The 13,062-nt window shown below is 39.6% G+C and overlaps 1 protein-coding gene across 1 annotated transcript in view; it reads right to left on the bottom strand.

Annotated features, from left to right (window-relative positions):
* Positions 1-365: 365 nt before the first annotated feature.
* Positions 366-13,062, bottom strand: part of bnip3 (BCL2 interacting protein 3) — a 32,403-nt gene continuing 19,706 nt past the window's right edge. Inside the window, exons 3-6 of the mRNA XM_063071793.1 lie at positions 12,943-13,027; positions 7,442-7,548; positions 5,502-5,651; positions 366-1,104 (exon numbers count right to left, since the gene is read on the bottom strand). Coding sequence (XP_062927863.1) covers positions 1,059-1,104; positions 5,502-5,651; positions 7,442-7,548; positions 12,943-13,027 — 388 coding nt within the window. The 3' untranslated portion in view covers positions 366-1,058. The remainder of the gene's footprint in view (positions 1,105-5,501; positions 5,652-7,441; positions 7,549-12,942; positions 13,028-13,062) is intronic.

Below are 13,062 nucleotides of genomic sequence, written 5' to 3'. Positions count from 1 at the left end.
AGTCTGAGTCAAAGTGTGGTCGAAAAGTTGAAGAGCCGAAGAAATTACAGATGGGATTTCTTTGGCTCTTCAACTTTTCGACCACACTTTGACTCAGACTCGCTATCACAGCCATATATCCTTTCTTGGAACGTGCCTCCGTCGCCAACTTACTCCAGTTGGCTTTAGGATTCGGTTCCAAGCCTATCCTCTCGTATCCCTTTTGCCTATCACCTGTCCAGCTCTTAGCTCCATCCCTCCCACTCCTGTCTTCTCCTATCATTTTGGATCTCCCCCTCCAACTTTCAAATCCCTTACTCACTCTTCCTTCAGTTAGTCCTGACGAAGGGTCTCGGCCTGAAACGTCGACTGTACCTCTTCCTAGAGATGCTGCCTGGCCTGCTGCGTTCACTAGCAACTTTTATGTGTGCTGCTTGCATATGTAACACCTGGTTTTAAAAATTCAAGTCAACTTCCTGAGATCTATTGTATAGATCTGACTCTGTTCAAATTCTTACAAGATATCAGTTTAAAAAACAGCATTCAACCACAATATTCCCACTTGATCAAATCTTGGTTGCTTGCATTTCAATATTTTCATTGCTTTAACTGAATACTACAAATTCACAATCTTGGTCTTTCACAATCTTGTTACCACTAATAGTAAGTGGAATTCTCACACAAATGGCTCCTTTTTATTCGTCAGTGGATCATGGAAAAGAAGCTCTCTATCTACCTTTAAGTAAACAAATCTGAAAATTGGAAAATCAGTTTTCCAAGAATTTCTTTAGCTTACATATTTTCACTACTAGACAACTTGTTTCACATCTTTGTTTATGAATTAAAATTTAGCTTTCACAGAAATCAATGAGTCTATGGCATTTGTGAATGGCTTTAAACAGGTAAAAGTTTAACTAGTCAGGGAGAAGAATCGGGCTAATCAACTATGAGCACAGTACTTAGTATTGTAATAACTTAAGAAACGCGGTAGCTACATCATAGTTAATGGCCGCTTTTCAGAGAATTCTTCATAGGATCTGCTACTTCATCACACGCAAAACACTTTCAGTGGAACATCCTTAAACAGCACTGGATGGGGTACTTATGCGTCTGCCAATATAGATTCTAGAAAGAAAAATATGTTGATCAGAGAGTATCCATCAAATCCTCACGATAGCAATTTAGACCCACATCCATCACAGATAAATGATCCAATGTAATTTGAGAAAAATTCTGGCCTACAACTCCTAGTGTTCGGACATTAAAAACTGACAAGACACTGCAGCTACTGGGATTTGGTGCAAAAATAAAATTGCTAGAGGAACTCAGGCCAGGCGGCTCTGGTGGAGGTAAAGGAACAGTCGATGTTTTGGGTCAAAACCCTACATTGGGACAGAGAATGTAAGGAAGAGATGGCCAATATTGAGCAGAGAGTAGGGAGGGGTGCAGCAAGAGCTGGCCTGTGATGGTGGATCAAGGTAGTGAGTGGAACCAAATAACAGAAGGCTGCATGGCAAATGGAGAACAGTGGAAGGAAGGCAGCATATAGGAGACGAGTACATCGAGAGTGTGGGTGACAGGCAAGCAGAACGAGATTAGGGGAGGGGACAGAAACTGGGAAATTAAACATAGGGGAAAGAGAAGGAGGAGAATTTATTGAAAAGGGTTTATGAGAAGCCCAGGGTGAATCAGAAAAAGGAGTAAACTGGAAGGGATGTGGGTTATCTTAAAATGGAACATTAAATGCTCATATTTCTCAGTTACTGAAATATGACACCTTCCTTCATAGGAAAGGGAATGGGAAGAAACTGGGGTTTTTATGTCAATTTTTAGCAGTCTTTCAGAAAAACCTTCTAGAAATGCTCATTATGCCAGTCTAACAGTACTTCTGGCTTTTTTAAAGAAGTAGATAGAATCAAATACACTGGATTCCAGTTAATTGGGTCACACAGGGGCCAGTACACTTTGGCCCAATTAAGCAGTTGTCGCAATTAACCAAAGTTTCAAGGAAATAGTTAAAAAAGTTTATAAAAAACTATTTACTGAATAACAAATTATGTAATTAAATGAAACACAAAAATTAGTACGTCACTAATACTTCTACAGCACTATACAACTGTGTGTTAGTTCCTTGAAGACTGTGTTAGGGATCTGGAGCAGCAGCTGGATGACCTTCAGCTTGTACAGGAGAGTGAAGAGATCATCGACTGGAATTAAAGGGACGTAGTCATCCCGAGGTTGCAGGAGGCAGGTAGCTGAGTGACTGTCAGGAAAAGGAATGGGAAGGTGACTCGGCAGTTAGCACAGACCATCCCTGTGGACGTTCCTCTCAATAATAAATATTCCATCTTGGATACTGTTGTGGAGGATGACCTACCAGGGGAATGCCACGGAGACAGGCTACCAGAATTAAGCATGGATCTGTGCTGCAGAAGGGAAAGAGGGAGAAGAGAGGAACAGTCGTGATAGGGGACTCAATAGTCAGAGGAACAGACAGGAGATTCTGTGGACGTGAACGGGACACCCGGATGGTATGTTGCCAGAGTGAATGCTTGCAACCGCAGAGAGTAAAGAAATTCTGAATTGTCTTACTGCTTATTTCTTGCTAACTATCAGTGACAAAAATCATTGATTTTTGAACACAAATAAATACAACTGATGCTATTTAAAAACTGTTTACTCTAAGCAAGGTGTAGAGTCAATTGATGCTAGTTAGAAACTGCATGGCAAGAGTTTCCTCATCCAATTAAGTGGCATAATGTCCCAAACAAATTAATGCAATCAGGTCTACTTTCTTGATTAGTTTTCGTTCTTTGAGTTGTCCCAAGTAAGCGGCTGCCCAAATAAACAATGGCCCAATTAACCAGAATCCACTGTAAATAAAATAAAACAAATCCTTTGTCTCCACATTTGTTCCTAGAATGAGACTTTCCTTTCCAGCACATCAGATGTCTTCCTTTTTCAAAATATGGGGTTTCCTTTCCTCCACCAGTGATGCTGCCCTCGCCCCATCATCCCACCACCTGAACAGAGTTTCCCTCTTGTCCTCACCTACCACCCAATGAACCTCCTCTTCCAGCACATCATTCTCTGTAACTTCCATCTCTAACTGGACCCCACTAAGCACATCCTCTCACTCTATGCTTCCTGCGGGAATTGTTCTCTATGATTCCCTTGTACATTCATCCCTACCCAGTAATCTCACTCCTGGCACTTATCTCTGCAAGTGGAAGAAGTGCTACACCTGCCCATTCACCTCATCCGTCACCTCCAATCACTGCCAGAAACAGTCCTTCCAGGACTCACTTGAAATCTGTTGGGGGTTGTCTACTGTATCCGATGATCCCGAAGTGGCCTCTTTTACATCGGTAAGAACCGACGTAGATTTGGGGACCGCTTTATTAAGCAACTTTGTTCCACCTGCAACAAACAGGATTTCCTGGTGGCTAACCATTTTAACTCCAATTCCATTCCGACATGTCGGTCCATGGTCTCCTCTATTGCAACGATGAGGCTACTGTCAGATTGGAGGAGTAATTTTCCATCTGAGCAACCTCCAACCTGATGACATGAACGTCAATTTCGCTAACTACCAATAATTTCCCCCTCCCCCTTCATCCATTCCCCACTCTGTCTTCCCTCTTACCTCTTCTCTCCTTCTCACCTGCCCAACATCTCCCCCCGGTGTCCCTCTTCCTTTTCTATCAGATTCCTTCTTCAGCCCTTTACCTTTTTCACCTATCAGCTCCCAACTTCTCACTTCATCCTCTCTCCCCTACCAACCTGGTTTCACCTATCATCTTCCAGCTTGTACTCCTTCCCCTCTCTCCACCTTCTTATTCTGGCTTCTTCCCCTTTTCTTTCCAGTCCCGATGAAGGGTCTCAGCCTAAAACATTGACTGTTTATTCATATTTATCAGTGCTGCCTGACCTGCCGAGTTCCTCCACAATTTTGTATGTGTTGCTCTGGACTTCCAGCATCTGCAGAATCTCTTGTGTTTATAAATAAGGTCAATATTTTAATATTATGAGGTCCTCATATAAGTTTACTATAAAAATAATTTAATAAATGGAAGCTGAAGAAAATGTTTTAGAAGGTTAAGAATAGTTTGTTTCATAATTTAACAATTCATTCATTTTCAACACTACCTTTGAGAGGGAGAAACATGGGTAGATTTTCTATATTCTTAAATCACAAGCATGTTGAAATCCTAAGAAATGGTTACCATAAACTTGTCGAAGTTTTGATAGGGAACATAGTTGGAAATGAAATTTAAGTGCAGAAACACAGAGCACAATCAGCAAGGTGCGATGTTGGACAGAAATTCTGTCTTTCAAGGATATGGGTGTATGTACAGTCGGCCCTCCTTATCCACAAGTTCCGCATGCGCAAATTCAACCAACTGTGAATCGAGAAAACCCAGAAGTGCTCTTCCGGCACTTGTTGTTCGAACATGTACAGACTTTTTTTTCTTGTCATTATTCCCTAAACAATGCAGTATAACAACTATTTTACATAGCATTTACATTGTATTAGGTATTATAAGTAATCTAGAGATGATTTAAAGTATACCGGAGGATGTGCGTAGGTTATCGTGGATCAGGATCAGAAAAAAAAACAGAAGTTCTCTTATTAAGTAAGTCAGAACAGGTACATCCGGTATTATTTAGCGTCAGTTAGTCAAACATTTGTCTTAGTATATAGTATATATTTTACCTTTCTTTGCATATAAAACACTTAAGAAACGTATGTTTCAGTGCTAGGCTCGGGAATGGAAATTCCCGAGTTCAAACCAGTCACAGACTGCTCCCGAGTGCGCTCTCCATCCCTGCCGGGTTAATGTGAAGGATCAAAAACCCAAAACCCAATAACTAAACTACTACGTTGTTTAATAATAATTGTAGCTTTCATTGGGGCAGGGCTTTTCCCACTTTATCCTTTAGAATTGTTCCGATCGTTGGCCCGACTGTAGCCTAACGCTTTTCCAATGACCGATGACGTTTCACCTCTTTCCGATCGCTTTATTATTTCCACTTTATTTTAAATCGCGATCCTGATTATTTTCGTGAACAGGAACACTATGGATTCAGAGCTCTACCGCTGGGTCCCAAGGTCCACTGCATTGAGACAAGTTGAATAAGGGACTTGAGCATCCGCGTTTTTTGGTATCCGCGAGGGGTCCCAGAACGAATCCCTCGCAGATGAGGAGGGCCGACTGTACAACAGGCTCGAAGTTCAAAAGAGAGCAAGAAACCAATTACAGGAAGGACTTTCTTAGTATCTACAAAATACTGGTTTTTCCATTATGATTGAGAAACTGTCTGTGACCATATTAAGCAAATTTTGAACCTGAAGTTCAGTATGAAAATGTTCAATTCAAGTTAATCCACAAAATATCTTCACTACTGAGAAATGCAGATTGGAATAATTCCTTTAAACATTTGTATCTATGCAGTTAATGGATCTCAATGTAAGTTTAGAATAGAACAGTCAACTGGATGTCAACTGGATAACAACTTACCCCAAACCAACAGCAAGTACATGGGAGATGAGCAGTGATGGCAGGAAAACTTTCAGGAATTCAGCCGAGAAAATACCTCCCTTTTTCATGACACCAGTATTCCTCATGCTCAGAGTACCAGAACGCTTTGGATGTTTGAACTGGAATTCCCTAGTTCAGAAGGAGAAACTTTAGGTCGAGCTATAGTGTTAAAGAAATTCCAAAGACAGCAAAATCATACAATGCCAGAACACACAAACAAGTCATTTGATTCATCTGGTGTGCAAATGAAATCCTCCCCTCCCCCCATAAAGCCATCAAGTTTAATTGAAGATTACTGCTTGCCCCCTCTCCCAAATAATGCAAGAAAAAGGAACGTTAGTAAACCATTTGGCATTTTAACCTGAGTACAGCAAAATCATAGCTGGCTCAGTATCACTTTCCTGCCACAGCATTTAATTCCTTTGCTGTGTGAGTTCTTTCAAACTCCGTCTTGTATATTCGCAAAGATTGAGTTTTGAGTTTCAAACAATCAACATTTACAAGCTCAGCTCTCCAGTTCCACACTCCTCATCAACAGGAATCAGTGCCCTCAGTATGTTTCAATGACATCATCACTGATTCCCCTCACGCTTCTGATAGCGGACTATTATTTGATCTCACTTCATAAACCAAGTTGTTGGTCCAAGAATTTAATTTACTAAACCCATGCTGCATTTGCCCCAAGTATACCCTTACTGAGGCATTGAGGCTGAAACTGCAATCCCTGTATAATTGCAGCAAGACTTGGAACTTTCTATTCCCCTTCATCTATAATAAAAACCAACATACTGCCTCTATTGTTTGTTGTACCTGCTTGAGAACTTTCTATATTTCATAAAGCACTGCACAAATATTTAATGTGTTCACCATTCAAACATATTCATTTTGCTGCTCTGCAAATGTTCCTATACTGTATTTCACCTGCTATCTTCCAGCATGTTTGCTTCACCTGTGTATATCCCTTCATGGTCTTTTTGGGATGCTTCTATAGATCATATTCTCACTCCCTAACCAGGCTTAGAATTTCATCCTGCAGAGACGGATTAATTGGTCACTGCGGAGGTCACTCATGATTGTGGTCATGGGTCTGTTGCTTGAAAGCGCTAAAGGCAGCAGAAGCTGCTGAATGGGTCTTACATGAAGGACCTCCTTTATTCTGTATGTTGTCCTAAGGTAAAACATACAGCAGGTCCATCGTGTCATTGAGTGGAAATCTGGAGCAGATGAAGTGGGAGTTGGGGGGGTGGGGAATGCGGTTGGAAGTGGTCGGGCAGGGACTCAGCATGAAAATTGGCTGACTGTTTCAGCAGGTAGAATTAAGTGACAGTACTGAACTTTGAGAGCTGGGTGGGGTGTGGCAGTGATCAGGAGGGGGCCGTTTTTCTCCTTTGTTTTACTTTCTCCCTCTAGCAAATACGCTAGCAACCTACCCTGAATAATAAAACTCGCCCTATCTGTGAGCTTCCTGCTTCTGAAAACATTGCAGCTCTTCTTTTACTTTAATACTCTCCCTTTGTTTCTTAGCTAGACCTGGGTGGATATTCACCCCACCACCCCATCCCACTTTTAAAGGAATGTAAAATTAATTTAAAACTGTAATTTTTCAAGTTATTAAACTAATTCTAAGGGAATTTACACCTTACAGTTCACAGGCCATGGCAGAGACATGTGATTCAACATCATCCACATAACATTTTTCTCCAAACCTTCCTTCATTTCTTTTTACTATTAATAAACTTGACAACCAACCAAATACTGAATTTCAATGAAGTTCCTTTATAATCTTGAACATCCCTTTCAGATAGGGTAGTTAATTCTCTGGGATTGTCCTAATTTAAACCTGTCTATGGATTAAATTGGTGAGTGATTAGGTGAGGAACATGACTAATGGTGGATAATAAATCCAAGCTTGTACTTACTTTGGAGGGATATTCTCGGGTCTGCTTGACCAATCCCATATCCAGTCAGCATTTTTCTTCATTATATTTTCTACCTCTCTCTTTCTTTCTAGATAATCTTCTTCAGACTAAAGGAAAAAATCATGAAAATATTATTAAATGTACTTACGATAGTTATTTTACATATGTTTATAATTCATATCATAGCTTTTTGTACAAATAACACTGTAGTGTTAATGTGAAGGAATGATGACAATAATTTTGTGCCCTGCTCTTTTTTTAAAAAAAAGAGCTTGGAGGCAAAACTCTCCAAACACATGTAACTACCTTCCAGCTGACTCAAGGAGCTTAAAGCTGTCACACTTCTCTGGATTTGTCAACTTCAGACGCTTTCCAGTGAGCGTTATCTAGTTTTAATTTGGTTAGGTTAAAGACAGCTCCAGTTTAACTAACTAAAATACAATCTACATTTCAGAATGTCACAAGGCCAACATTCATAATATTAATATACATTTGTTTTAAGTCAGGTTATCATAATCATTCATGTGAATTATTAATATGAGGATGTCATAGAGCTCGTTAGAGTTGCTTGACAAGGAAACAGGCTCTTCAGCCCACCATGACTGTGCCAACTATCAAGCAATCATTTACACTAATTCCACTCATTGTCACCACATTCCCATCAACTCACCCCTCTCCATTCCCAAATATTCCACCATTCAAAAGAGACAATTCACAGTGGGTAAATCCACATGCTTGGGAATATGGGAGCAAATGAACACCCAGAGAAAAAACCCATGTGGTCACAGGGTAAACATGAAAATTCCTCTCAAGACGGCAGCAGTGGTCAGGATCAAAACTGGGTTCCTGGAACTCTGAGACAGTTTACAAACCAAGCCATTATGCATACTCAGTCTTATGTCAAATATATTATCATTCTATAACCATATCAACAAAAGTGGTAAAGGAACACTAGTATTCCAAACCCCAGATCTTGAGATGGACAATTGTATTGTTCACTTAATTCAAATGGTCTGAGAGATCAAAGTCAATCATATTTTATCCAGATATATGCTTACTAAATATTATACAAAGGAACCCAAACAGAGAAATTAACTCTTTTAAAATCTTCACACACTCGTACTTGTTCGGACCCACCGCTCACAGTCACAATAATCTTTTAAGGACATGCAGTGCCTAATGACCTCAGTGTTTTGGTTCCACACAGGTTCTACAAGCAATTTTGCCTCCAGATAACACGGCTCAAATCATGTCCTGTGACAGCTTGCACTATATTAAAAAACTGCCTCACTATAATTGACCAATTCATATTAAAAAGCAAAATATTAAGATTTGAAATAAAATATTCAAAAATACAAACAATGCATGAAAGCATTTATTCAGGAAATAATAATAAAAAAATAAAAATTTGACTTTATAATCAAGATGAATCAAGAATTCAAATGAATTCTGCTTTGCTGTGTCAGGCATGAAGCAGCGGGACTGGATGTGAAGCTATGCAAAACCAAAGGAATTAACAGTGAGCCCAGAGATGAATGAGAGGTCAAATGTGTTTTGACCTGACTTCCGGTGCATAATTTTTGCATGTGGTTACATGTGCAAGAGGAGACATCACATTGAATGCAAAGTTCTCTACCAACTCACACTGGCTCTTAACCATTTGCAGACCTACTGACTGGTTTACAACTGCAATCCGGCCTCTGCAAGTTGAAGGATATATTCAAATATTTGCAAGGCACATATCATACACCTATGTCTATATCAATAACCAGTTACAGGTTTTATCAACCAAGGATAATTATTCCAGTTTGATTTTGTTATCTTCCTAAGTTCTTTAAACAATTTCACTTCATTGATGTAACTACTCTCCTCCAAAATAATAGCAGCAAATTATTGGTAATTATTTTTGTTAGTACTTGTTGCAAAATGCTATGAGATTTTTCAAGTTCAAGTTCAATTGTCATTCAACCATATATGAATACAGCCAAACAAACCAGCGTTACTCCAGGGCCAAGGTGCAAAACACAGTAGGAACAGTCATACACAGCACAAGGCACATTTAAGACATCAAGCGCATTTGATAGCAGCAATATACAGTCACACAAAAAATATACAGTCCAAGTCCGTGAACGTTGTAGCAGTCAACAGTTGAACACAACACAGTTTGTCCACTGCCTCCAGCACATTGGTGGAGCGCAAGACTCCAACGCTTTCCCCTCGGCGGCTGCAAGCAGGGGACACTCTGGCTTGAGACCTAGGTTCCCACTAGGACCAAAGGCACACAGCTCCCCTAGCATTCATCAGTAAATTGGACTTGCAGCATTTCACACCACCAAAGTCCAATAGTCTTGCGATCACAAGAAAAGCGACTAAGACTATCACTCGCTGTTACACTGCACACCTCCTTCGTGCACCAACGCCGCTCTGTCGCAGGCAACATCACAGTCCACCTCCTTCAGTTTTTCTGCCAGTGAGCAACTCGCTAATGGGGTAGACCTCCAGTATATTAACTCCTAAATATCAAGCAGGGTCTTGCGATCATAAAAAATGCTTTAAAAAGGCAGTAACACCTTTGGTTGACCCGGTAGAAGCCACTGCGTCTGAGCGCGGCACCATCTAACTGGATTTTGCATGATTGTCATCACTGCAAAATGTATTTGTAACAATTGTAATGAAAGCATTGCCCTCTTACTTTGAATTACATTTTGTTTTGATTAAATGTCTAGATAACCATAAGGCACATGAAACTCATTGTAATAAATTAAATATTTTGCATTTGTGTGCATATCCTGTCAATGCTTTCCTTTATAACTTTTCACACTTGGATTTAATCTGGAAACTGCCTGTGGAAATATGCCACACACTGTAATCAACGCTCCTTTGAACATGTCATCTCTTCAGTCTTCACATTTATGACCTTGCTAAAATTAAGCTCCTTCATTTAAGTAGAGTCACAGCCCACATGTCCATACCAATCCTTGTACAATATACACTAATCCCACTTGTTTTCATTAGGACCTTATCCGCTACACCTTGCCTGTCTAAATATCTCAAACATAATAATTGTACTTGACTCTACTATCTCCTCAGGCAATGAGTTCTAGCTATCAACCATTCTGTGGAAAAATAAATCTTGCCACCACCTCCTTGCAAATTCCCCCCTCTCATCTTAGGCCCTTGCCTTCTCATTTCTTGACATCTCTACCATAAGAAAAATATTCAGACAATTATGCCTCTAATAATTTTATATATCTTTGTTAGGTCAGTCATAAGTCTCCTTTACGCTAGGAAAAACAAACACCAACTATCCAATTTCTCCACACCACAAAAACTCTCCAATCCTGTTAAATCTTCTTTGCACTCCCCAGCACAACCACATTTTTCCCATTGTGTGGTAACCAAAACTGCACACAATACTCCAAGTGTGGTCTAACTACTGGTTTGTAAAGTTGCAACATAACATGTCAATGTTCATATAGTATGCTATTACAAAGGCAAGCATGATATAAAGTTCCTTAATCACCCTTGCAGTTGCTACTTTCAGGCAAATATGCACTTAAATCTCCTGGAATTCAGCATCCTTTAGCACTCTTTTATTTACTACACAGGTTCTACTCATATTTGACCTCACACTTAATAGGATTCAATTCCATCTACCAACATGCTAACACTCCACCTGAAAAATATCCTATTATAGATAACCTCCCCCACACTACCAGTTCTTGTACCATCATAAACTTGCTAATCATACCTCCAAATTGCTGAAAAATATCATAAACAAGGATACCAGAATGATTCCTGTGGTATACAACTGGTCACCGACTTTCAATCTTCTTTCACTATCTTCTGCCTCATGTCACCAGACCAAACTTTATCTATATGGATTATCTATATGGATTTTGGAACCAATTAGCTAGTTCACTTTGGACCCCATGTGCTTTAACCTCAGCACATACCTTATCAAATCCTTATAGATAATATCTAATGTCTAATGCCCTAGCTTTATTAAGTTTCTGAGTTATCTTTTCAGAAAACTGAAATATGTTAGCAAGGCAAGACTTCCCCTGTACACAGGCATACTAACTGTGATTAGTCTGTGTCTTTCCACTTGTACACAAATTCTATCCATTAAGATTTTCTCCAATAATTTCCCTACCTCTGGCTGTGTGATCTGGCTTGTAGTTACCTTGCTTATCTCTTCCTTACATTAAGGAACAACATAAGTTACCTAGCATCTCACCTGTGGATAAAGAAGATGCAAAAATCTTCATCAGGACCCTAATTATCTCTTCCCTTGCTTCCCATAGCAATCCAGGGTAGATCTCATTCAATCCTGGGGACTTAGACATCCTGGGATGCATAAGGGTTGCTAACACCGCTTAATACCGACCTGCTTCAGATGATCATTTATTCATTTAGAACCTTCCTTATATTACTCATAAATTACTGCTTTGGTTCTGTCAATACGCAAATGGTGATGGAGCATAAAACTACAGAAGTCCTGTTATTATTATTCAGGACATTGGAACGACCACAATTGCATGGATTTCTACATGCCATTTAATTAAGCATGGGTGTTCTTCTCTATGCAGATAGTTCAGAGAAGGTTCACTGGGCTGATTCCTAAGATAAAGTGGATGTCTTACGAGGAAAGATTATGTATGTTGGGCCATACTCATAACAGTTTAGAAGAATAACAGATGATCTTATCAAAATCTACAAGACCCTGAGAGGTGAATGCCGACAAGACATTCTGCTTGTTGGGGTATCTATTCTTTTGAAATGTGTTCCACCTAAAGCTTTAACACTGTTTTTCTCCCCACTGGTGAAGCTTACCTGTCCAGAGCTAGGGAGCAGAGGTTCAAAATAATGGAATCATCCATTTACGATACATAGGAGGAGGAATTTCTTCTTTCTGGGTCTTGAATATATGGAATGTATTACCCCAGATATCCGCGGCTATGGTAAAACATACATTAAGGGCTGAGAGATACCATTCACTGAACTAGAGTGGAGACAAAGGTTATGGAGAAGAAGCAGGTAAAAGTACAGCAGAAATCAGACTCAGATCAGCTATGATCTAAGTGAATGGTGGAGCAGGTTTGAAGGACTGCAAAGACCATAACTGATCCTACATTTAGACTTGTATTGTAACTATGGTTAACCAGTTGTGTTGCGCAACTTTGTATGCAATGCAGAATTGAGTTATTTCTAATCCAAATAAGATTGCAAAATTCACTTAACTGGTTTAGAACCTTATCACTGGAAGTAACACAAGAGATGTAATATGTTTTCCATCATTCATTTGAAAAAAATAACAACAACCTGAAGAAATTCTGCAGGATTGTCTTATGGTGAACTTTAGAGTTGCTAGTGTCATTGATATAAAACCTGCAGTATATCTACCTTTACTTACTGAGCTGTGATAATTACTTGACTACTCTGCAAGATCTAGAACAGATTTTAAAGAAAAGTGACGGAATACTTTCAAATTTTCACACCTGTGAGCTGTTTTTTTCTCCAATGCTGTGTGTATCCATCTCTGAACCACAGCGTGGCTGATGTGGAGTCAGGGAACGTGGAGGGCTACAAAAGAAACAAGGTGAACTATTCAATGATGA

The sequence above is a fragment of the Mobula hypostoma genome, chromosome 19, assembly GCF_963921235.1.
Source record: "Mobula hypostoma chromosome 19, sMobHyp1.1, whole genome shotgun sequence".
NCBI classification, from domain to species: domain Eukaryota; kingdom Metazoa; phylum Chordata; class Chondrichthyes; order Myliobatiformes; family Myliobatidae; genus Mobula; species Mobula hypostoma.
This window is presented reverse-complemented; position numbering and strand designations above follow the sequence as displayed.